Raw genomic sequence first — 25924 nt, forward strand, 5'->3', positions numbered from 1 at the left:
TTTATGTTGTATTAGACCTCATATTTATTTATAAAACCTTGATTATCTAAAAATATATATATATATATATATATATAGAGAGAGAGAGAGAGAGAGATAGATAGATACCATGACAACAAATTTTTAATCAACTCCTCAGTACATATGAAGGGAAGAGTTATAGGCACAGGAATCTACAGTCATCAAAAAGTCATACAAGGACTTCAAAAAGAGTTTGAGCAAATCACATACCTTACATTGGCTTTATCAACTCCCATCCCAAAACTAATGGTGGCCACAATAACAGGGACAACCTCCTCCATCCACTCATTCTGGATTGTCGTTCTGTCTGCTGTCTTTAGCCCTGAGGAAGGTAAAATATAATTTGTACTATAAAATGAAATCCTCAGGCCTGCTCCCACCTTCCTTTTTCAGCCAGATATCTCAATATATTATAAATACATCTAAAGGTGTATTTCCATACGTGGCTAGTTCTTAAAAGGAATGGGTTGCATTCATCACTGTTTTGCAATGCTCACGGAATCAGAGATGTACTGTATTTTGGAGACTAAGGGCTGCTTTTACGAAGGCATGTTAGGGCCTGGCATGTTAGGGCCTTAAAGCGCGGAATAGCGCGCGCTAGCTGCTACCGCCTCCTCTTGAGCAGGTGGTAGTTTTTCGGCTAGCGCTAATCTGGTGCTTGCGCTAAAAACGCTAGCGCACCTTCGTAAAAGGAGCCCTAACAGTAAAGTGAAAAAAAAAACATTTATCTAATAAAACATTGGAATGATGTGTATTCTCCTGCAGAGATGTACCTGTACAATGTTTCTTCTTCTTCATGCCCTCCCCTCCCCTGCTGAATAAACAATTCAGACAATGCAACCTGTGCTCTGGCTACCCAAATCCTTTAAAAAAAAAGTCATCTATTGGATTAGCTGCATATTTTCTACTAAAGCTGAAGACAAAATTGGGGTGGTGCCACCAAATCAATTTTCCTCAGTCTACAGCAATGGGAATGGCATACTCTTCATAAGATCAGAACAAATTTTATGTTGAATTTCCTACAAAACATCAATATTCCAACTGCTTGTCTTATAATCTCCAAATGCCTCTGAAGGTCACTAGAATTTTGCATATAGCGATGGCTTGAAAGGCTTTTTTTTTGGGAGGGGGGTATTGTATCAAGTTTGTGTGTTTTGCTTGAGTACCTGATAATATACACTTTTTTCCTCAATGCATTATTGACCCATTCCCGTGCAGTCTCTGCATGATATCTTCCATGCAATTTCTATATATCTATGACTCTGTAGCAATTCTGATATTGTGAAGCCGCAATGATTCCTAGCTGACACTTGTGGGATACAAGAGTTGGTATGGTAATGATTAAAATAATGACATATTTGAATGTGTGTGCACGTTTATGCTTGAATGCTAATATTCTGTCTAAGCATGATTCTGCAAATACCCATTTAACCTTTTATTTAGCATTGTTGCTCAAAAGCAACATGTGTTTTCTATGGCACTTATGGGAGATCTGCATTAGAGAATGACTCGGGGACAAATTTGTCCCCGTAGGAACTCAATTTCCCCATCCCGCCTCTGCAAGTTTTGTTGCTGTCTCATTTCTGTAAGCTCTTCCTTAACCGCACAAGCTTTGAACACTTATGATTTTAAAGTGTTTAAAGCTTGTGCAGATGAGGACAGAGCTTGCAGGAATGGGGCAGGGACAGGAAAAGAACTCGCCGGGACGGAAAAATGAGTTCCCGCGGGGACAGGGAAAAATTCATCCCATATCATTCTCTAATCTGCATCTCCAAATGCCTGTTACTTAGCACCGTTGCTCTTGTTCAACACCAAGTTACATAAAGCAGCCGTTTCACTATCTGCCAAATAAAGGGTTAATTTACAGAGTGCATGCTGGCAAGAGGGGCACATGCAGGGGCAGAGCATAGGCGCATTTAGATGCCCACACTTACACCAGCTCCATGGCTGGCATAATAGCTGGCGCACATGTGTTCGATAGAATACCAGGTTACACTAGTATTCTATAATGGAACCTAAATGCCTAGATTCTGTCATAGGCTCTTACCGCACAGCCTTGGGGCACCTAGATGGAAGGTTCAAAGTTCTAGAACTGCCCCCTATATGCATGCATGATAATTAAGGGATAAAAGTTCATGAGTCTGTTCCTTGGAACAGATGGATAGGACCACATCCAAAGAGATCAAAAGACATGTTGGCTTATATAGAGTAAGTTATTTTGGAAAAGGGACAGAGATGGAGGCTATACAGAAGAGCTTCATGATGATATCCATGTAAGTCAGCAACAGTGTCATTGAGCTTTACAGGGGAGATTTAGAGAAGACAGTCCTGGTGCTTTGAGAGAACCTCCAACAAAAAATAACTAAACTGGGAAAAAACTACTCAGGAAAGCTCAGCAGGTAATAAAACATCATCATTTAAAAAAGGTCAGATTCTGTGGTAGGAAATAGAAGAATCTCCCTATATCAGGGGTGTCAAAGTCCCTCCTCGAGGGCCGCAATCCAGTCAGGTTTTCAGGATTTCCCCAATGAATATGCATCAGATCTATTTGCATACACTGCTGTCATTGGATGCTAATAGATCTCATGCATATTCATTGGGGAAATCCTGAAAATCCGATTGGATTGTGGCCCTCAAGGAGGGACTTTGCCACCCCTGCCCTATATCCTACAGCATTTATACACTGAGCAGATAGCTTTATGAAGGTAGAGTGTGGCGCAGTGGTTAAAGTTGCAGCCTCAGCACCCTGGATTCAAACCCACGCTGCTCCTTGTGACCCTGGGCAAGACACTTAATCCCCCATTGCCCCAGATACATTAGATAGAGTGTGAGCCCGTCGGGACAGACAGGTTAAAATGCTTGAGTACCTGAATAAATTCATGTAAAACCGTTCTGAGCTCTCCCGGGAGAACGGTATAGAAAATTGAATAAATACAAATGCAAATAGTATAGTATGATTAAAAAAAACTAGATAGGTGTACAAAAGAGTGGGCAATCATAGGCTATTTACATAATGATCAGATATTATCTTAATTTCAGTGCATCCTTAAATCAGGGATGGAAGGGAGGAGGGAGTGTTGGGAGATAATTTATTGTGTCTGTATTGTGATAATAATTGGTTGTTGATTTTTTTTTATTATTTGTCTACAATGTATTAATTGAGTTGAGATAATATTCTTTGTAAGATTTTTGTTATGTATATTTTATTTTTAAAACTCAATAAAAATTATTAAACATAAAAAAATAAAAATAAAAAATTTAGGGACTGCTAGAAACTGAAAGAATGCCACATGGGATGGACAACACTCGGGAGTCCTTTTACTAAGGCGTGCTAGCCTTTTTAGTGCACGCTAAATGCTAACGCGTCCATACACTAATAGTATCTCTTCTATACAGCCTTTTGGTATGTTATTCTTCTTTTTAATGAACTGTAAACCGAATCGAGCTTAGGGAAATAATCCGGTATATAAATTGAAGATCAGATTAATCGACTATAATGGACGTGTTAGCATTTAGCATGTGCTAAAATGGCTAGCGTGCCTTATTAAAAGAGGGGGTCAGTATAGTTACTCCGTATCCACTTTCTCTAAGCACTGCACACTGTCAGAGACAAAATACTAGACAGAAGGACTTTGGGTCTGATTAATTTTGGCAATTTTTAAAAATTTTTGTCAGTCTCAGATGCAAGATGATAATGTTTTTGTTTAGACAGTGACTTTTCTCTCTGGAAGACACTGCGCTGCTGTCTAGTGCCCTAAATTTTGTGGCTCATCGTACCTGCATGGTAGGCCTTGGCTTTGAGTCCTCTAAAGGATAGCTGAAAAGCAACTTCCTCACAGGCATCCCTGGTCCTACAATATACGATGCCACAGCCAGTGTACCCCTTTAACAAAAGCAAGCATAATTAATTATAACCGGTTAGTTACAACTGACACTAAATTGCTTGCAACATCTCAAGGTTGACACAGCTTTATAGGGATCTTGTTTCCCTTCTCTATCACTGAACACTCGCTCCCAGTAGTATAGCAGATCCCCTTTATGTACTTGATTATGGTCCACCAGATTTTCTACTCTTATCTTCCTCTTATCCCTTATATCTTTCAGCAAGCCCTGTGCTCTCCCCACCAATGACTTCTGGTTATGCCTACACACTGACATATCTTACTCGATTGTATTAGAGGCTTCTGCTTCAGCGTCATCACTCAAACGCTCTGGAACAACTTTCCACTATCTTTTAGCTCCGAGCACTCTACTCAGAAGTAAAGAATGGGACAAATTTTTCCCTTTCCCCAAAGGAACTCAATTTCCTTGTCCTGTCCCCCCGGTTTTTGTCACTGCCGCTGTCCCTGCCCCATTCCTGTAAGCTCTGCCTTAACCACACAAGCCTCAAACACTTATGATTTTAAAGTGCTTGAGGTTTGTGCAGACGAGGACGGAGCTTGCAGGAATGGGGTAGGGACAGGAAAAGACCTCGCTGGAATTGGAAAATGAGTTCCCACAGGGACAGGGAAAAATTTGTCCCCATGTCCATTCTCTACTCAAAAGTTTAAAAATTCCTTACAACCCCATTTTCTTACTCAGGTTTTCCCACATGTCTAATCCAGGCATAGTTATCTGTACCCGACTCTTGTTCATGGCCAAGGTTATACAATACGTCAGGGGTGTCACACTCAAATCACATAAGGGGCCAAATTTTTTATTAAGATACTTAGGGGTCCTTTTATTAAGATACGCTAACCAATTTAGCACATGCTAAATTCACACCTTAATAAAAGGACCTCTTAGTATTAGTAGAAGTATAGGGTTACAACCTTTCCAACTCCACGCCAGCTCTGTGATGTAGTCTAAACCAGGGGTGGACAAACTTTTTGACTGGTGGGCCACAATGGGTTCTTAAATTTGACAGAGGGGTCGGGCGACCCAGGGTGGGGGCGGCCCATGGTGCGCGAGGAGTTGCTATGATACTGTCATTTCTGCGAGCCTTTCCCTCTCGCTCCCCGCCATACCAACCCATACCAACTGCTCTCAAAAAACTATCCATTACACCCGGAAGTAAAATTACAAGTAGTGTGAGTGATCTGGTCACTGCAGCAGCCAATGAACAAGCTGGGGATATTCAGGTATCTATCCCAACAAAATTTCCTCTGGTTGGACTGAAAGAGGAATTTTAGAGGATGGGTAAAGGTACTAAGCCAGATATCTTACTCAAGGTACATGTACCTGAGAAAGAAAGCATAAATGGAACAAGGAGAAAAGCAACCAAGAATTTAACTACGTCTTTTCCCAAGACTGATGTAAATGGAATGAGAGTTCCTTCTAATTCAGCCATACTACTACTACTACTATTAATTATTTCTATAGTGCTACCAGACGCACGCAGCGCTGTCCAGAGTCGCAAAGAGCAAGAAAACTAGGAAAGTTACCAAAGAGAGAGCATATCCAGGCTGATACTGGGAAGCTCAATAACTCATCAGAAAATCATTTTGACACTGTCACTGAAAGGCTAAAAAGCGCTGCGGGCAAAGAATTCGGGATTTTTTAAAAATGATTAATATTATTGTTTTTGATTAGATTCATTATTCCCTTCTTCAACCCCCCTCCCCTCGTGAAAAAGATACGCCCCCTCAGGGGAGCACGCAGGGCCACTCACCATTTAAAATACTCAATGATTTTTTTCCTCCTGCACCTTCTCAGGTAAGTTGCCCAACCAGAGGTGCCTGGTTTCCCGCACCATGCTGGGCTGATGTCCCGGCTCCTCTTCTTCTTCCTCCTCCTCCCTTCTCTACCACCGCCCATGCGCATGTCTAACCGCGGCTGAAAGAGCATGCGTGCGAAGCCTAAAACGTTGAGGTTTGCCGGAGGGGCGAACGATTCTGCTGTCTCAGCTACGCAGTCGCTCTTCTCTCTCTCGCACACATACGAACGCAGGACTCGGAACTCCTTAGCTCGCATGCGCTACCTCTCAGTCACACAAACTGCCGCGAACAGGTCTTCCGCACAGGATGATGGTAAGAGAAAGGGCTAAGGAAAACATGGGCAAACTACGGCCGCCTCTGATGTCATGGGCCGGATTAAAATACTAAACGGGCCGGATATGGCCCATGGGCCATAGTTTGCCCATGTCTGGTCTAAACGATGGATTAGGTGCATTAATTAGAAGTCAGGGGTACAGTTTGTCCCGGCATTCTTCTAAAAGTATACAGATTTGAGAAATATTCTAGCTAGCTTGTCAACATAGAAAGCCAAGAGAGGAGTTATGAGGGTAAAGAAGTAATAAAAGGGAGAGTTTTAAAGGGATCCTTCATCTTTTACCTCCTTTCTGCCAAAATACAGTAATTATGATACTGTAATTTGATGATCCCAGATACTGACTTAGGCCAAAGGCGCAGCCATCAGATGCAGTGCAGCTCTGCCAATGTGAAGAGCCGCGTTGAAATCAGAGCCCTGCCACCGCCACAGAACATTCCCTCTGCCATGGTCCCACCCCTCCTCTGATGTACGGGGCCACGGCAGAGGGAACGTGCGGCGGTGGCGGCGGCAGGGCTCCGATTTCGATGCAGCTCCTTTTCAAATTGGCAGAGCTGTGCTGCACCTGATGGTTGCATGACTTTGGCCTAAGTCAGCAACTGGGATCCTATCAAATAAGGAGCTCTGCATCCTACATAATTACAGTATTTTGGCAGAAAGGAGGTAAAAGATGAAGGATCCCTTCGAAACTCTCCCTTTTATTACTTCTTTACCCTCATAACTCCTCTCTTGGCTTTCTGTATTGACAAGTCAGCTAGAATATTTCTCAAATCTGTATACTTTTAGAAGAATGCTGGGACAAACTGTACTCCTGACTGCTAATTAATGCACCTAATCCATCATTTAGATTCTACATCACAGAGCCGGCATGGGGTTGGAGAGGTTGTAGTCCTATACTTCTACTAAGGGGTCCTTTTATTAAGATGTGCATTTAGCGCACGTAAATCGGTTAGCGTACCTTAATAAAAGGACCCCTAAGTATCTTAATAAAAAATTTGGCCCGCGACTTAGCCTATGTATTAGATTTAGGCCCCTTATGTGATTGAGTTTGACACCCCTGCATTAGAGAGAGTGTCTGGAAGGGACATAAGCATTACAAAAGGCAGATCCTTTCCTGAAGCATACTCTTACCCCTGTGGAATTCTTCTCACCCAATGCCTTTAGACAAAAATCATTAAGGTTGCCATAGGGATCAGTCAGTAGCTCTTTAAACTGAACATCATAGAAGAGGTTGGACCTGAAGCAGGAAGTCTTAAACATGGCAACAGGCTGCTTTAGCTTCAAAGAGTCAATGATGTCATCCTGCACCTGCTTGGTAGCTGTGGCAGTGAGTGCAATGCATGGGGTTTGAGGAATGTGGGACCGCAGAGACCCTAATCGTAGGTAATCGGGTCGAAAGTCATGACCCCACTGGGAAACACAATGAGCCTCATCTATGATCAGGTAGGACAGGAGGTTTCGGTTCAGTAGAGAGTTGAGGGTGGGCTGGAAGGAAACAGAAGCAGCCATCTCTGGTGTGATATACAGGAGTTTGATTTGTGGCTTCTCGCTTTGCAGATCTATCAGGATTTTCTTGCGCTCTTGGATGGTGAGCTTGGAGTTCAGAGAGCAAACTTTAATCTTCAGGACTAAAAGATGGTCCACTTGGTCCTGTGATTTAAAAAAAATAAAAAATAAAAAAGAGAGCCAAACACAAGGATTTCAAATAAAGGTCTCCGAGGTGCTAGTTTCACTAAAAATAAAATTTTAAAAAAACACAAATCCCCAGTGCTCTGTGTACTAATGTGGCCCTTTTGAACCAGGGCGTGGGAGCCTATTAAAAATGGACAGAAATGTGGTGGAATGGGCAAGCATGAAAAATAAAATAGCCATTATATTTTCCTCCCATTGCTCCGGATTTACTAGTCAGGGTTTAATTTATAAGATAAGGACCTAATCCAAGGGCATAGGAGAAGGGTTTATGAATGGCTATATAAAATTACAATTGGATAAGCCAGAACACAAACCAGATAAGACAAATATGGGATACTATATTGACCTAAATATGTGTTTTGTGCTGAGGTCACTGGAAACAGGAGTAGGCCTTCTCTCAGGTCACTAGAATTAATATATAAGCTCTGTTGAAGACCAGAGCAGATACACCCAGGCTGTAGCTTAGTTTTATGAAGTTCCATTGTTTCAATGTGTGCCCAGTCTGGTCTCCAAAGACCTGTGGCAGATAAGGTTTGGCTTTTGACCTGGTTTCTATAGAGATGGACTTTTCTTCAGAGATTACATTCCAGGGGAGGGGGTTCCCTCTCCTTTTTTGCAGGGTAAAGTTAGAAATTCTAATCGGATATACAAAATGCATATATGAAGAATTAAAATTTAGTAAACTATTAATGTAGGAATTTTCATATTCAAGGGTTCAGATTGAAATATAATTACCTCTAAAAATTGTACTGGAGGATTCATATAGGAAAATGTAGGTTTTGTGGGAGTGGATTGGCCACTCCCCTTCTCTTTCACTGAGACATAGGATTTTCAGTGCATGCTCTTAAGTGACTCAGTAACATAGGAGCAGCAGTTTGACTGTTAAGGAGAAATGATTTAAAGCTGTGTGTATGGATAATTTTTCCTCTGTAAGTATACTGTAATACTTTTTCTTGGTTTCTTCTGTATCTTTCTTTATTAGATAAGCAAGTATTAAAATGTAACTTTTAGGAATTCTTGTGTGAAGGGGAAAGACACTCCCCCAATATGCATGCAAGCGCCTTATATGGTATCAAGTATTCTTGACCAATTATATGCAGGCAGTAAAATATTGTCATGTATTAGGTATATTTAAGTGAACCTAGCAGAACAGAATTTTGAAGGCGTTAAGTCAGGGAAGTTGCATTTACACTCTCTGACTTGCAATGTGCCTCCATTGTACAAATAAATGCCTTATGACTCAGGAATGTCTGTAAAATTTTAATAAAAAATATTTGATTGGAAATATTTATACAATTATCATCATTTCAGTGCACCTATGAGCAGGGTAGAACCAAAACTCTGCTCAGTACTTAACATATGCAATTTAAAAACCAGACAACAGAGGTAGATCGAACAGAAACTTAGAAGATGATGGCAGGTAAGACCATATGGAATATACATACTAAGCTCTACAATCCCTTTCTCTCACAGAGATCATCTGCACTTGCCCATGCTTCTTGTATTCAAGGACAAACTGTGGTACAGTTGATTTATTTCTTCTGTATGACTTTGCTGTAGAAAAGGAATGTAATGCTTTTGCAGTTTCCAAATAATCAAAAAATGGTTCAACAGGACCAACTTTTATCAGTAAAGCGCCACTACTTTTGAAGTCATCAGATGAAAGAAAAGAACCTATAGTGAAACAATCATTCTCCATGAGCCACTATACTCCAGCCCTATTTCCAACATAAGATGTTACCTGGATAAGGGCAATGAGAGGTGAAATAACAATAGTGATGCCAATGGCCAGAACTGCAGGAAGCTGGTAGCATAAGGATTTCCCTGCCCCTGTGGGCATACATATGAAGACATCATTCTCACCTACAGAGATGGCAAAACAAAGGTCAGGGACTTGCAATGAAAGAGAACTGTTCCATTTCTGCCATAATACAGAGCACTGAACATCTTGATTTTTTGATGATTGCTTTTTGACTGTATCTATTCCACCTTGAAAACAATGCCTTCCAAGAAAAGAATGAAAACAGTAGAATGTGAAAATGTTTCAAAGGGAAGAATGTTAGCTTTGGAGCTACTAAATGCAAACTTTCCCAAATGCACTAGTCAGAGCCAAACAAGGGTGGAAAACCTGGGTGGCAGCTAACTTTTTAAGGAGCATGGGAAATGTATTTCTTTTGTTTGTTTTTAACTTTTTTTCCTGCAGCTATTAGGTTCTCATTTTTTTAAACATTCTTTTGCTTTCCCTTTCTTTCTCCAGGTACTCTTTTCTTTCCCTCCTTTAATCCAAAACATTTTCATTGAAAAATATTTAGGGCTCCTTTTATCAAGCCGCGCTAGCGGGGTTAACGCGCGCAACTTTTCATCACGCGCTAACCCCCGCGCTGGTCAAAAACTACTGCCTGCTCTAGAGGAGGCAGTAGTGGCTAGCACGGCTGGCGGTTTAACGCGCGCTATTGCGCGCGTTAAACCGCTAGCGCGGCTTGATAAAAAGGAGCCCTTAATAACCAGCAAAAAACATAACAACAAAAATTCAATATTTTACAGTACTTACAAAATAATCCCCTTTTCCAACAGCAGCATTAATTTCCCCTCCACCAAATCCCACAAAATAACCATAAAATTCCCCAAGAAATTTCACCTATCCCCAATGGAATCTAACCCATCCCCACCTGTACCCACTAAGGCCCAATCCATCCCTACCAGTATCCACATGAGTCAAGATTATTTACTTCCTCATAGCCTTCTGTTTTGTCCCACCCCCAACAACCTCCAGTGGTTTTTTGGATGGTATTCACTATTTAACCAATAAGTGTTCCAAGCCTTAGTTTGCTGTCCCAGCTGCCTATCTGGGCATTCCAAGCCTCATTTTGGTGCTCCAGTTGCTAGAAATTTTGATTGAACTCTCACAGGAATCCCTGTGGAACTTCTTCCATACCTGCAAGACTCCCACAACTCCATTCCCGTGTAGCTCTCTATTACATATCAACAAAGTGTAGCAATAAGGTCACATCAGTATTGCATCAGATATCCAACAAGGCCTGAGTTGCCTGAATGAAGTCGCTAAACTTATTACTATAACATCAATGCCAGAAATTTCAGACCAGTAGTTCTCAGCCAAATCCTTGAGTGGCTCCTATCAAATTTGAAAAACATTTGTGTACAATGGAGCATCACATCCAAATCTTTCTATACATACTCTTTGTTGATAACCTGAAAACCAAGCTGGATAAGTACTAGCTGACTGGGATGAGAACAACATCTTCTGTAGACTTAGGGCTCCTTTTACGAAGGTGCGCTAGCATTTTTAGCGCATGCACAAGATTAGCGCGCGCTAGCTGAAAAATTACCACCTGCTTAAAAGGAGGCAGTAGTGGCTAGCGCGCGCTAAGCATGCGCTAAAACCGCTAGCGCACCTTTGTAAAAGGAGCCCTTAGTGGCTATCTACATTATTACAAATAGTTCCAGCTTTAAGCGAATATAATCCGCAGTGAGGATGGAGGTCATATTTTGAGACAGATATAGAGAACAATGTAAGAACAGACATGGCTAACCAGTTATATAGTCACTTAAAGTAGTTAAAAAAAACCCAGAGAGGGAGGCGTCAAGACAGAAGACTCAGGTTGGCTCTGAAGCCACTTGAATCTTGCATCTCATATTGTGTTGCTGGGGAGAAAGGGGAACACTGGACTTACTTTGCTGAGTCTGAAAGTATCATCTCAAGTCCTAAGTATCCAAGTCTGGAAGTATCCATCTCAAGAACTATGGATAACTTTGTAACCTGAAGGGGCACAATGGCCAATGACTCGCTGCTTAAAGGGACCTCAAGGCAAGTTATGTCAGGATCTGCTCTTGGCTTAGATCTCTCATTATTGTCAGTAAGGAGTGTGTCTCTGCCTGATCCTGCAGCATAATGTTGCCATGCTGCTGTGATCAATCTAGCATGAAACAATGACTCTTATAATTCCAATTGATCAGGAGGAAGTGGCAATGATAGTCATAGGGAATGCAGCTATCAGAATGGCACTGTTCGTGAGCAGTACTAAGAGTAAGACAATGGAAGCTTACTTGAGGAGGTTTTCCCCATTGCAAAGCTTGGAGATCCTATGTTGCAGGGTCTTGGAGTGCCTTACTCAGAGCAAGGCACTGCATATTTCCAACTTCACAGGCCCCTAGAAGTTTACTCTTGAATCTATTGTTCATGTGGGAAAGGCTCTTTCTAAGCAGATTGCCCCATTAGTTAGTGAATTGCAGAAGATACAATGTCATCCACAAGCAAGTTCTAGATGCCATCAAAGATCAAGATATAGAGGACAAAGTATCACATCAGCACAATGCCCAGAAAGTGCTTGTGAATGAATATCACTATCTGTGCTGTTGGTGTGTGCTAAAAATACCTGAAGACTTATTGTAATTTGTGTTTGATTAATCCCCCCCCCCCTTACTTCTGGTCACCTCCAATGTATTTCCAATTAAATTCAAGGTATTTAACTGAGGTCTTGAGATTGCCATCTGAATCTAATCCTCCAGTCACTAAAATATATTATCTCCTTCACTTGAAGAGGATGACTACCAAGTTGGGTAAGGATCAACTGAAATAATCTCAGATTCCCCAAGACAGTTTAGAACGGACTGAAGTAGGTACTCCATTCAGAGTAATTTTAATGCTGGATTTCTACAATAAACTGTGGATTATTTTTAAAATATTTCCACGATATTGACAACTTTATGAAGAAAAAAAATATTATACCTCACCTTTCACAACTTCTTTAACTGCACTTTCCTGCAGGAGTGTCCGAAAGGAATCAAAGCCAAAAATCTTCTTCAAGGCTTTTTGGATCTTACAATCACGTCCAAAGGATGACGTTGAATAGTGAGCATTCATTTTTATTTCTAATGCAGTAATGAGTTCCTACAGAAGAATGAGCAACAAATGTTGAATGTCAGCTTTCACCAGTCCTAAAATCATGCTCTAGCTGAATGAATCTGAACCAAAATTAAATAAGATTATAATTCTTTAAAAAAAAGTATCTACCAAAACCCGGAAACCAGCTTATAAAAATCGCTAAGAAAGCGGCGCGGCTCAGCTCCTACTCCAAATCTTAATTTCATCTTCACGGCATTTCCACAAACTTCCAGGTAGCAAACTTTAGCGCTGTTCGGCGCGTGTCGATGACGTCGAACAGTCCTACTACTACAGCGCGGAACCGGAAGTCTGATTTTTATAAAAATCAGGTTTTTCACTTTTTTTCTAGGATCAGTATTACTGCACCGATTTTCTTTTTCTCTCTCTCTTCTTTAGTAGTAGTAGTATATTAAATACGTGACGATGCCAAAGGCTGGTTGCCACAGTGATGATCTTAGCCGCTCTACCCTTTCGACCCGACGCCGAGCGACGTGACGCGTCAACGGTGCGCGCCAAGCAGCAGATTGAAGATGGCGGGCAATAAGAACGTTCTGTCGTCTCTAGCGGTGTACGCGGAGGATTCGGAGCAGGAGTCGGAAGGGGAGGCAGCAGCGACGGGTGAGATATACGCAGTTCCTGAGGCTGACCGCCTGGCTTCGAGGGAGACTGCAAACGAAGCAGTATCTCTCATAATGTTCCGAGTAGTGTCCTGGTTTAGGCTTTCTCTTTTCGTGAATTCTTTGGACCTTTAGTTTTTAGTTGTAGGTTTTTTGGTTTTGTTTCTACTGGGGTAGAAAAGGGGATGAATAATCTTGAGAAACTAGTGTCAGGGGGGAAAAAAAATCTGGGGGAAGCTAAGTTGGTTTCTGTAACAAATGGATAGAGTAGCGTGGTTGTCTTGTTAGTCCAGTTTAAAGGTTAATAAATGTAGAAGAATGTAAGGTGAGATACCTTTTTCTTTAGACTAGCTTAATGAATTTGTGATTCCTCCCTCTTTGGTATACTATGTCCCTCTAAACATTCTCTATACTAAGTTCTGCAACCCTTCATTGGAGTTACTTCTCTATACCAATTCCTGTAAACCATGCCGAGCTCTACGATTGTGGAGAGGATGCAGTATACAAACTTAAGGTTTAGTTTAGTTTGTGGAAAATAAAGCCTTAAGTCAGGAAGTTAGTAAAAAATGTGTTACACTAGTGCAAAACAGAAGTTACCAGCCTCATGGGATTTTTTTTGTATTGTACCCCATGGGAAAGCCTTTTAAATTTCTCCTCCTATTTATAGAGAAATGCCTGGTACAGCAAGGCCCCAAGAAACTGTAAGATTAGAATTAACCCCCAATGCTTAGTGCAGGTTTTAGCACCGGCAGGGGTGGTTACTGCTCCGACATTCGTAGGAATTCTTTGCACGTCGGAGAAGTTACTACTAAAACCCGTGCTACACGTTAGTAAAGGAGGGAGTAAGTTTTTCCCTGTTTTTTATTCATATTAGCAAAGATGATAGATCTTGAAAATATCTCATAAAATTGCCAGACAATATGGGAAAACTTATATACTTGTATTCTGAATGTTCTTATGTTTACCAGAGATATTCCTAGGTACAGGCAGGGTTCAGGAGGATTAGTATTTTACATGCATGATTAGAGATGTTAAGAGGAGACTTTTTCAGCTATATTGGAGAAAAAAGGAAGACTAGAAGTAGAATTGTGAGACTGAAAGTTGCTGAGAGCTGCTATGTAGAAAATTATGAGGAAAGAACACATACTAAATAAATATTTCTGTTCTGTGTTCACAGAAGAAAATTCTGGAGAAGGACCACAGTTGTCTGACAAAGGTATATATGGGAGTGAAATGGATATCACACTGTTCACAGAAGGAAGTGTTTATGAACAACTGGAAAAACTAAAAGTGGACAAAGCAATAGGTCCAGACAAAATTAATCATTCAATCAATAAATTCACTCTAGGGTACTGAGAGAACTTGGAAACATTCTTGCAGGACCTCTTGTGAATTTGTTCAATAAATCCTTGGAGATGGGATAGGTTCCTTGGGATTGGAGAAAAGTGAATGTGGTCCCTCTTCACAAAAGTGGTAACAGAGAAGGTCAGAGCCTCACTTCGGTGGTTGGAAAGATAATGGAAGCTCTGCTGAATGAAAGAATAGTGAAATACCTGGAATCAAATGGGCTATAAGATCTGTGACCTGGGAAAACCATGCCAAACGAATTTGATTCACTTCTTTGACTGGGTGACCAGAAAATTGGATGGAGGATGTGTGCTAGATGTGGTCTACCTGTACTTCAGCAAAGCCTTTGGCATGGTCCTTCATAAGATTCTCATTAATAAACTTTGTGGTGACCTGGATTAGAAATTGGTTGATGGACAGATGACAGAGTGGTGGTGAATGGAATTTGTTTGTAGGAAAAAATGTTCCCCAGGGATCAGTACTGGGACTTGTTCTGTTTAATATATTTGTGACTGTTTAGAATGGTTCCTCGCAAATCATTTTGTAAGTTGAAGAGGAAAAAAAAAGGCTGCTTTGGTTCTCAAAAGCAGTAGCTGAGAAGGTAAGGAAAGAGGTTAGCTTTCATAAACTATAAAAGATCGCAGAAAGAAGAAAGGCAAAAATATCAGGAAAAGTAAAGAGTCTGGTCGAGTAGTCAGGAAAGCAAATAATAAAATAGAAGAAAAATACACTGTAAAATGGGGGGGACAAGATATTTTTCAGATATATTAGTGATAGGAAGAAGTACAAAAGTGGCATTGTGAGACTCGAAGGGGAAAATACAGTGGTGCCTCGCATAAAGGACGCCTCGCACAGCAAACGCTGCACACAACGAACTTCATGTCATGATTCATACAACGAACTTCGTTTCACACAACGAAGTCACCCGAGCTTCCACGATCGCTGCCGATGTATTGCATCCTTCCGCGCAGGCACTGCAGGCAGTCGTTAGTCACTGCGCTTAACGCGTTTCACATAACGAACTTTTCGCATAACAAACTTGCTCCTGGAACGAATTAAGTTCGTTGTGTGAGGCACCACTGTATATAGAATCTGATAAAGATAAAGGCTGAATTGCTTAACAAATATTTCTGTTCTGTGTTCACAGCTGAAGCACCAGGAGCGGGACCAGAGAAGACGAACACAAATAGGATTGGAGGTGTGGTAGACCCTGATCAATTTTCAGAGGATTTTGTTTGTGAGAAGCTAGGTAAACTAAAGGTGGACAAAGTGAAGGGCCAGATGGTGTGCATCCTAGGGTACTGAAGGAACTTAGGGAGGTTTTGGTGGATCCACTGGCTGACCTGTTCAATGCTTCTTTATAGTCGAGAGTGGTACCGGAGGACTGGAGAAGGGAAAATGTGGTCCCTCTCCACAAAAGTAGAAGTAAGGAAGAAATAGGGAGTTAAGGCTTATAAGTCTGATTTCTGTGGTAAGTAAATTAATGGAAAAACTTTTAAAACAGAATAGTGATGTTTCTGGAATCCAATGGATTACAGGACCTGAGGCAACATGGAGTCACTAAAGGTAGGTCTTGTCAGACAATTCTGATCAATTTCTTTGACTGAGTGACCAGAGAATTGGATAGAGAGCTTGCGCTCAATGTGGTGTATTTAGATTTTAGCAAAGCCTTTCATACAAAGTGATGGACTGGCTCAGGAACTGGTTGAGTGGAGGCGACAGAGGGTAATAGTAGTTAATGGAGATCACTCTGAGGAAAAGGATGTTACCAGTGGTGTGTCTCATCGTTCGGTTCTTGAGCCTATTCTATTTAACATTTTTGTAAGCAATATTACTGAAAGGCTGTCAGGATTTGCCTCTTTGTGGATGATAACAAAATCTGCAATAGAGTAGACGCCCCCTGATGGTGTGAATAATATGAGGAAAGACCTATCAAAGCTTGAAGAATAGTCTGAAATTTGGCAGGTAAGATTTAATGTTAAGAAATGCAAGGTCATGCATTTGAGCTGCAAAATTCCAAGGGAATGGTGCAGTTTGGGGGGTGAAGAACGTTTTGTGCACAAAAGAGGAGCAGGACTTGTGTGTGATTGTATGTGATGATCTTAAGGTAGCCATACAGGTCGAAAAGGTGACGACGAAAGCTAAAAGGATGCTGGGGTGCAAATAGAGAGGTATGGCCAATAGGAAAAATGAGGTATTGATGCCTCTGTAAAAGACTCTGGTGAGGCCTCATTTAGCATATTGGGTATAATTCTGAAGAGGAAGACTACTAAAATGGTCTGTTGTCTTCATCAGACATATGGAGACAGACTTAATCTCAATATGTATACTTTGAAGGAAAGACGGGAGAGGAAGATATGATAGAGATGTTTAAATATCTACGTGGCATAAATGCACATGAGGCGAGTCTTTCATTTGAAAGGAAGCTCCAGAATGAGAGGTCATAGGATGAAGTTAAGAGGTGATAGGCTCAGGAGTAATCTAAGGAAATACTTTTTACAGAAAGGGTTGTAGATGCATTGAATAGGTTCTTGATAGAGATGGTGGAGACATAATTATGTCTGAATTCAAGAAAGTGTGGGAGAAAAGGAGATGCTGGATGGGCTATTTGGCCTTTATTTGCCATCATGTTTCTATGTTAGAAGCAAAAATATGTCTTTTTGCAGATGACACCAAGATTAGCAACAGAGTGAACATGCTGGAAGGAGTAGAAACCATGAAAAGAGATCTGAAAATGTTAGAAGAATGGTCTGACTTTGGTAGTTAAAATTTAACACGAAGAAGTGCAGAGTGATGCATTTGGAGAATAAAAATCAAAAGGAGCTTTATGTTCTAGGTAGTGAAAAGCTGATAAGCACAGACCGAAAGAGATATCTTGGCATGATTGTTTCATAGCCTTGAGATCCTCAGACACTGTGACAAAGCAGTGGTCAACAAGGATGCTGGGCTGCATAGAGAGAGTAATCGCCGGCACAGAAAGGGAGGTGTTGATACTCCTGTACAAGTTGTTGGGGAAGCCCCACCTGGAATCTGGTGGCCTATCTTGCTATGGATGTGAGAAGACTTGAAGCAGTCCAGAGGAAGGCAACAAAAAAGATATCAAGATTTTGCCGAGACATATGAGATCATAACATTTTTTATTTATATATCTAAAAATCCTTTCAGTTCTATGAAGTTTACAAAAGAGGTAAAACCAGAGTCAGTGAGCTACAACATAACTTAGAAGAAGAGGCTTGAATACCTGAATATGTATACCCTAGAGCAGTGTTTCTCAACCCACGGTACACGTAACCTAGGAGGTACACAGGCCGCCTGTTGGAGGTACATGGCCTGGCTGGCAATTTCCGCCCGTCCATCTGCGGCTGCTGAGTTGACGTCGGAGAGAAGGCTTCTGGGTCAGCCACATGCAGCATATGGGTTGCTGCTTGCGCCATCCATTACGGGAGTGCTGCTGAGGACTGGAGCAAGTGCAATTCAGACAAGAAAGGGGGACATGATGTTTTGCGACAGTTTGGGGTTCAATAATAATTAACTTAGTACTACTAGAAACAGACTAGTTACATTGCAGCTGGAGTGGTTTGCATATTTATATTACATACAGGTACTTCCTCAGTCATATCTAATGTTGTATGAAAAGTTTAATTAGCATTCCCCAAGCCTTGGTTGAGATTGGTTGTTTATAAAAATAAACAGAAGAAATTGTATTACAATTAGTACTATTATTATGGGGGTGAAGTCTGGGGCAGAGCTTGGGCGGGGGTACTAGATTGGTATTTGTCAGGCTTGGAGGGTACTTGGCTTGAAAAAGTTGAGAAACACTGCTCTAGAGGAAAGAAGGGATAGAGGAGATATGAGGCATTTAAATACTTGAAGGGTATCGATCTATAAATAAATCAATTCCAGAGATGGAGAAATGGTAACACTAGAGGACATAAGATGGGGTTGTGGGGTGGTAGACTCAGGGGGAATGTCAGGAAATACTTTTTCACGGAACGAGTGGTGGATGCCTGGATTGCCCTTCCTGGAGAGGTGGTCGAAGCAAAATCAGTGATGGAGTTAAAAAATACATGGGATAGACATACCAGATCCTTGCATAATAAGAGGGACAGTATTGACACACAACTTTACAGATTGAGCTATGTTCTTTGTGACTCTGGACAAGCCATTTAATCCTTCATCCCAGGTACAAAATAAATACATATACATACACCGCTTTGAATGTGTAATTGCAAAAAGGCGGTATACAAGTCCCACCCTCTTCCACTTCCCTTCCCTATAACTTCATTTATAATACACAGGAATGAGGCTTAAATGGCAGCCCCAGCAGTGAAACCAATGCTGGACTGACTTCTGTGGTCTGGATCCAGTATATGGCAAAATGGATCAGGATAGGCTGGAATTAGTTTGGACAGCAACTCTAGTGATAGGGCAGTGTTGCCGATGCCAGGCGGACCACTAGGGCCTGCATCTCTTTTGCGGCAATATGGATCAGAAGAAAGAATGCACACTTTTACCACATTCATATAGCTGGAGTACAGGTCTTGCCTATCTCGGGGGAGAGGGGAATAGCATCTAATAATGGAACTTAGCAAATAAAATGAATAATTACTATATTGTTGGTATAACATTGCTTCAAAAATAAATGTGGCTGTTGGGCAGACTGGATGGACCTTCCAGGTCTTTAACAGATATTCGTAATCTTGTCAGATGCTTTGTCTATCCAACAAAACATTTTTAGAGTCATGAGGGCAGGATGTATTGTTCAAAAAAATCACTTTAGTGATGAATAAGCCGGAATGGCTCAATAGACTCAACAGTGACAGTGTTTCGGCATCTGTGCCTTTATCAAGAGCCTGGCTTGAATATAGCACAGTGCATGCGTGCACTTTGGTAGATACACTATAGAGATGTCGGTAAAAGCAAAAATGAAAACTGATGTCAGGAGCAAAACTCAAGATTGCTGGTCAGTTTTGCTCCCGACACCAGTTTTCATTTTTGCTCTTACCAACATCTCTACAGCGTGTGTACCAAAGTGTATGCATGCACTGTGCTATATTCAAGCCAGACTCTTGATAAAGGCACAGACGCCAAAACACTGCCAGTGTCGAGTCTATTTAGCCATTCCAGCTTATTCATCAATAAAGTGATTTTTTGAACAATACACCCTTGACTGGTCTATTGACATCCTGCCCTCATGGCTTCCTTGTTGTGTGCTTGCATTTTGTCATTGAGGCCTATCTTTGGCTTCCGATTCAATATTTTTTTTAAATGTCATGTGTGCTCAGGACACACATGACACAAATTTTGTAAGCACTGTTTAAATTGTAAGGTTCCATATGTGGTTTTATTTCCTACTGATTTAAATACAACAATTTCTGTATGTCTATATAGGCTTGCATGTTTTTACGTTATACATTTACAACTTACATTCTAATCTTTACAATGCTACTTAATTATAACATACTTATGCTTTGAATATTTTAGAAGAAAAAGGAGGCCTGGTGTCAGAAGCATATGGAGAAGATGATATTTCGAAAGTTGAAGGGGATGAGGGTGCATATGATGAGGAAGATGACGAAGATGATGAAAACAGCAGACAGTCGGTAGGTATAATGTTTTCTATTAATTGGAAAATGCCATTTATCCATGCACTTCTTATTTTTAGAGTCTTATGAACCTGAGTTTCACTTCTGAGTAGGCGGAGCCAAAACACTCTTTTTACAGTTCTGATAAACAGTATAAAGATCATAGTGTAATTTTTTTTTTTTTTTATAAGCTCTTCTGTAATCACACACATGTGTTTTTCATCTTGTGTATGAGTCAAATCAATATTTGAAGATAGGACCTTGAGTGTTTTTTTTTGTTTTGTTTGTTTTTCTTCAAGTGTAACTTCTCTTTCTTATCTAGTCAGGCTTTCTCTGATCTTTTCGCCTGCCACACCAAGTTAAACACCCTCCTTATGCCATCTGCCGCCTGTCTCGCGGTGATAAACCCACTTGATCAGGATGGATGAGCTGTGGCATATAAACAGACACTTGCACAAATATCCATGTATATTCAGATGACATATTACATAGAATAGCAGAAGGAGCCATCAGCTAGAGCAGTGGTTCCCAACCCTGTCCTGGAGAACTTTAGCCAGTTGGGTTTTTGGGACAGCCCTAGTGAGATTTGCATATAATGGAGGTGACAGGCATGCATATCTGCCCCATGCATATTAATTAGGGTTATTCTCAAAACCTGACTGTCTGGTGTCCTCCAGGACAGAGTTGGGAACCACTGAGCTAGAGCATATAGTACCCCACCCCCACATCCCCAATAGATGCTTTTTTTTTTCTTTTTCCTCTAAGCTATTCCATTGTGCACGCAACTCATGGACAGACACACACTAAATCCTTCAAACATACATGCACATTCTTATATTTGCTTTGCATTGTATTCCATTCTAAGATAACATGCATTTTTCTGCACCAATAGTTCTAAAAAAAAAAAAAAAAAAATCTTATCTGCCCTAAAAATAAATTCCCACGTATATCCTCCCACTTTAAATATATACTTGGCTCGTTCCACCCTAAAAGAAATGTATTTCAAGGAGGGTCAGCAGTAGAAGTATTGGGCAAGTGCATTTTATACCATACAAATAACTTCTGAAGACAATGCCTTTAGAAAAGCGATTTCCTTGAAGTACAGACATTTTTTTTTTTATTTTTTTTTTTTTTTTTAAATTTCTTTATTCGTTTTTTCATATTACAACAAGTGTATCAGAAAAATACATATAATCTTATAAATACACACTTGATTTACTTTCATGTATATTTTAAATACAATATATGATTAATTTAATATGTATGACAAATATATATATAAATTAACCTTCCCCAATCCCTCCCTTCGTATTTCAGAAATTCTAACATAGTATTTGAAAATACATTAATTAATTCTTATATATTGTAAGATAAATGAGATAGTACCCACCCATATCCCCGCTTATCAAATCTCTTGTTATGGGAAAATGTTATTAATCATTACAAAAATCTATTAATGGTCTCCAAATCTTTAGAAATTTACCAAAATATCCTTTCTGTGTTGCTATTGTGCGCTCCATTTTATACATATGGCATACCGAATTCCACCAGAAGTTATAATTAAGTCTGTCATAATTTTTCCAGTTACATGTTATTTGTTGAATTGCTATTCCAGTTAATATGAATAAAAGTTTATTATTGTGTGACGAAATTTGACTTTTTGCTCTTATTGTTGTACCAAATAGAATAGTATCATAAGTCAAGGCTACTGGATTATCCATCATCCTATTTATTTGAGGCCAAATTGATTTCCAAAATAGTAATATATATGGACAATAGAATAAAAGATGATCTAATGTCCCTTTTTCAAGATGACAGTGCCAACATTTATTAGACTTAGAACTATCTATTTTTTGTAAACGAACGGGGGTCCAAAAAGCTCTATGCAAAAGAAAAAACCATGTTTGTCTCATAGATGCTGAAACTGTACATCTTATCCTCCAAGACCAAATTCGTGGCCATTGAGATGCATTAATTTGATGCTTAATCTCAATGCTCCAAATGTCTCTAAGACCATTTTTTGGTTTTTTATTTATATATCCAGATATTAATTTATACCACATTGCGGCCTGGTGTCCAGTAGAAGCCACCTGGAAGCATAAGAATTCTAGGCTATGATAATTGTTAAGATTTTTCCATTCAGGGAACCCCACCTGAATGGTCTGCTTCAATTGCAACCATCTAAAATATTGTGAATTGTTTAAGTCAAATTTATGTTGCAGTTGTGAAAATTCAAGCAGTTTACCATTAGTTATTACATCTTCTATAGTACGTATCCCTGCTAACATCCAATGCTTCCAAATGATTTTAAAACCGCCTATTTTGATCTTGGGGTTTAACCAAATTGTTTGAATTGTTGATTTATTTATCGGAATAGGAGTCAGATTACTTATATACCTTAAAGTCTTCCAGGTATCCATAAATATTTTATGATCTTTATATAACCTTGGCATTTTGATACTAACTATGTGACCAAGACGCAGTGGAAACATAAGTCTCCATTCTAACCAGAACCAATCTGGAATATTATCAATGGGCTCTGGGAGGATCCAATACATACCTTGTCGCAATATATAGGCTTGATGGTACCTATAAAAATTTGGAAAATTTACCCCACCCTCCACAATAGGTCTTTGCAAAGACACTAAAGCAATTCTAGGAATTTTTCCCAGCCAAATAAAATTGGTTAAAATCCTATTTATTTTTTTATAAAAAGATCCCTGAAAAAAAATAGGTATCATACCCATTTGGTAACAAACTACAGGTAAAATCATCATTTTAACAGTTTGTACTCTTCCCCACCAAGATAAGTGTAAAGGATTCCATTGCTCACACATTTCTTTTACTTTTTGTAATAAATTTTTTTCATTAATTTTCATTGTATCATCTATTGTTTTTGCAATCCAAATTCCTAAGTATTTAATACCATCTTCCTTCCAAATGAAAGAAAATGGATCAAATAGACCTTTTGTACAATGTACATTTAGTGGAAGAACTTCTGATTTATTCCAATTTATTTTGTAACCTGAAAATTTCCCAAATTTTTCAATTAATTCAAGCAAACATGGAATGGTATTTTCTGGATTTCTCAAATAAAGCAATATATCATCTGCATATGCTGATATTTTATATTCCCTATCTGAACGGGGAATACCTTGTATCTCCTTTACCTGTTGAATAGCTAACAGTAAGGGTTCCAAAACAATATCAAAAAGCAAAGGAGATAATGGACAACCTTGTCTAACTCCTCTCCGTAAATTAAAACGTTCTGAAAATGTATTATTGATATATAATCTAGCAGCAGGGGAGCTATACAACGTTTTAATTATTTGTATAAATCCTGAACCTATACCAAACCATTCCATTGCCTGGTACATGAATGTCCATTCCACTCGATCAAAGGCCTTTTCTGCATCCAAAGAAACAGAAAAAGCCGGATCTTTCATGGCTTTTGTCAAATATAACATATGAAAAGCCAGTCTAGTATTATGAGAAGAAAGTCTTTGAGCAACAAATCCTGTTTGATGCATACCTATAATGAAAGGGAGAGTTTTAGCCAATCTTAAAGCTAATGTCTTAGCTAAAAGTTTATTATCTACATTGATTAAGGAAATAGGCCTATAATTTGAAACCAAAGTGGGATCTTTATTTGGCTTGGGCAAAACTATGATTAAAGATTCTGCCATAGTGCCTGTAATACAACCCTTAGTTAGTTGAGTCTGGTATAAATTTAATAAATAAGGTAATAGGGTATTTTGAAAAGATTTATAAAACTCTACTGTATATCCATCACCACCTGGAGCGGATCCTACTCTAAGGGATTTCAAAGCTATTCCTAATTCTTTTAGTGATATTGGTTCTTCTAAACTTCTTTTTATATGCTCGGGAACCTTAGGACCCTCTAATACTTTCAAAAACTCTAAGCCATCTTTTTCTTTATCTAAATAAGTCTCAGAAGAATAAAGAGATCTATAAAATTGTAAAAATTGTTTTAAAATTGAATTATTTTGATTGTGCATATCTCCAAGTTCATCTTTAATGGCAACTATTTTTGTCTTTCTTTTTTTTGCTTTTAAATAATTTGCCAATATTCTTCCCGACTTATTTGAGTTTCCATAATATAAAGCTTGCTGAGAAAATAAATCCTTTCTAATCAATTTAGATGAAATCTCATGAAATTTTCCTTTAAATTTTAAAAGTTCCTGTTGCGTAGAATAGTCCCATTTTTCTATTAGTTTTGATTCCAAAATTTTAATTTCTTTTTCTAAATCAGAAAACTGTTTCTTAATCTGTTTTTTAAGGTGAGCCGAATAGGAAATTAGTTGACCTCTCATGGTTACCTTAAAGGCATCCCATAATGTTTCCATAGAGATCTCATCTGTTTCATTAAGTTGGAAGTAATCCTTTATTTTTTCTAACATAATTTCATAAAAATTTGGTTCAGCAAGCAATGTATTATCAAATCTCCATATAGGTCTGTTTATATCTTGTTCATTGCCTTTAAGTTCAATCCACACTCCACCATGATCTGATAAAATAATTGGATCTATGGCAGCCTGTGTAACTTGATGTACTAATTGATTTGAAACAAAAATATAATCTATTCTAGAAAAAGATTTATGAACATGAGAACAGAAAGAGAATTCCCGGCCATCAAAATGAAGTATACGCCAAATATCTTTCAAATCACAAGATTGTACAAAATTATCTAATCCCAAAGATTTTATAAATCTTTTAGGATTTTTATCCAAAAGAGGATCCATGACAGCATTGAAATCCCCAGCTACTATCAATTTGGATGTAGCCAGTGGAAGAATTAGTTGTTGTAGAGTCTTAAAATATTCTGGTTGATTCGAATTAGGGGCATATACATTAAAAAGCGACAAGGTAGTATTTCCCATGCTCATTTCCAGATGTATCCATCTTCCATGAGAATCCGATGCCTTAAATTTAAAGGAGGCAGAACATTTCTTATTTACCAATATAGCAACACCAGCCTTTTTCCCAACAGCCGATGAGAAAAAACAATGTTTAATCCATCCTCCTTCTAGCTTTTGAGATTCTATATTAGACAGGTGAGTCTCTTGTATGCAGTAAATATCCGCATTTTGCTGTTTTAAAAATAACATAGCTTTTTTCCTTTTTATCGGATGATTAAGACCATTAACATTTAAAGATAGTATCTTAATTTCCATTAGGTAATCTCATCACTTGTTCTATCAAAAGTTAAATTGTGAATATTGAATAATAATTTAATTTCCCAAACAATAATATTTAGATGATCCCCCCTTTTTATGCCCCACCCTTCATTATCCATCCCCCCCTTTCCCTCCCATCCATCCCCAATTAAATACGAAAACTTGGAAACGCAAGTAAGATCAGGTATAAATAACTCCTCACAAGCTAATATCTCAAATTTAAATAGCTATCTTTAATTTTATATATGATGTAACTAAAATTTTATATATATTCTATCAAGAAATTAAATATCCACCCCTGTTTCTTTGTTATAATATAGATTATGGGAAAAATGTATATGATAAATAAAAGGATATATCCAAATTGACAATTTCAATTAACTTAATATCTTAAATCTCAATTTATATAATTGTTCATAAGTTGTGGAAAGATTTTATCTAAATTTATCAAATTATAAAATATCTAAATCCAATTAAGTCAAAAAACCTCAAAGATCTATTCTCGTTTTTTTATTAAAGCTGACTTTCATAAAT

General features: G+C 39.1%; 2 protein-coding genes across 5 annotated transcripts in view; one reads left to right on the forward strand and one right to left on the reverse strand.

The window, feature by feature from the left end:
- The window catches only part of RECQL5 (RecQ like helicase 5), a 104247-nt gene extending 91323 nt beyond the window's left edge, over positions 1 to 12924 (reverse strand). For 2 of the 3 annotated variants that reach the window (XM_033962479.1, XM_033962480.1), the window contains exons 1-5: positions 12493 to 12914; positions 9482 to 9603; positions 7180 to 7698; positions 3799 to 3904; positions 232 to 343 (exon numbers count right to left, since the gene is read on the reverse strand). In XM_033962479.1, the coding sequence (XP_033818370.1) occupies positions 232 to 343; positions 3799 to 3904; positions 7180 to 7698; positions 9482 to 9603; positions 12493 to 12622 (989 nt within the window). In that variant the 5' untranslated portion in view covers positions 12623 to 12914. Of the gene's footprint in view, positions 1 to 231; positions 344 to 3798; positions 3905 to 7179; positions 7699 to 9481; positions 9604 to 12492 lie in introns of all 3 variants that reach the window. The other variant, XM_033962478.1, reaches the window with a different exon arrangement.
- A 121-nt stretch (positions 12925 to 13045) lies between these two features.
- Positions 13046 to 25924, forward strand: part of SAP30BP (SAP30 binding protein) — a 108100-nt gene continuing 95221 nt past the window's right edge. The window contains exons 1-4 of one of the 2 annotated variants that reach the window (XM_033962482.1): positions 13046 to 13261; positions 14438 to 14476; positions 15755 to 15805; positions 20092 to 20210. In XM_033962482.1, the coding sequence (XP_033818373.1) occupies positions 13174 to 13261; positions 14438 to 14476; positions 15755 to 15805; positions 20092 to 20210 (297 nt within the window). In that variant the 5' untranslated portion in view covers positions 13046 to 13173. The remainder of the gene's footprint in view (positions 13262 to 14437; positions 14477 to 15754; positions 15806 to 20091; positions 20211 to 25924) is intronic. The other variant, XM_033962483.1, reaches the window with a different exon arrangement.

The sequence above is a fragment of the Geotrypetes seraphini genome, chromosome 10 (genome assembly GCF_902459505.1).
Source record: "Geotrypetes seraphini chromosome 10, aGeoSer1.1, whole genome shotgun sequence".
NCBI lineage: Eukaryota > Metazoa > Chordata > Amphibia > Gymnophiona > Dermophiidae > Geotrypetes > Geotrypetes seraphini.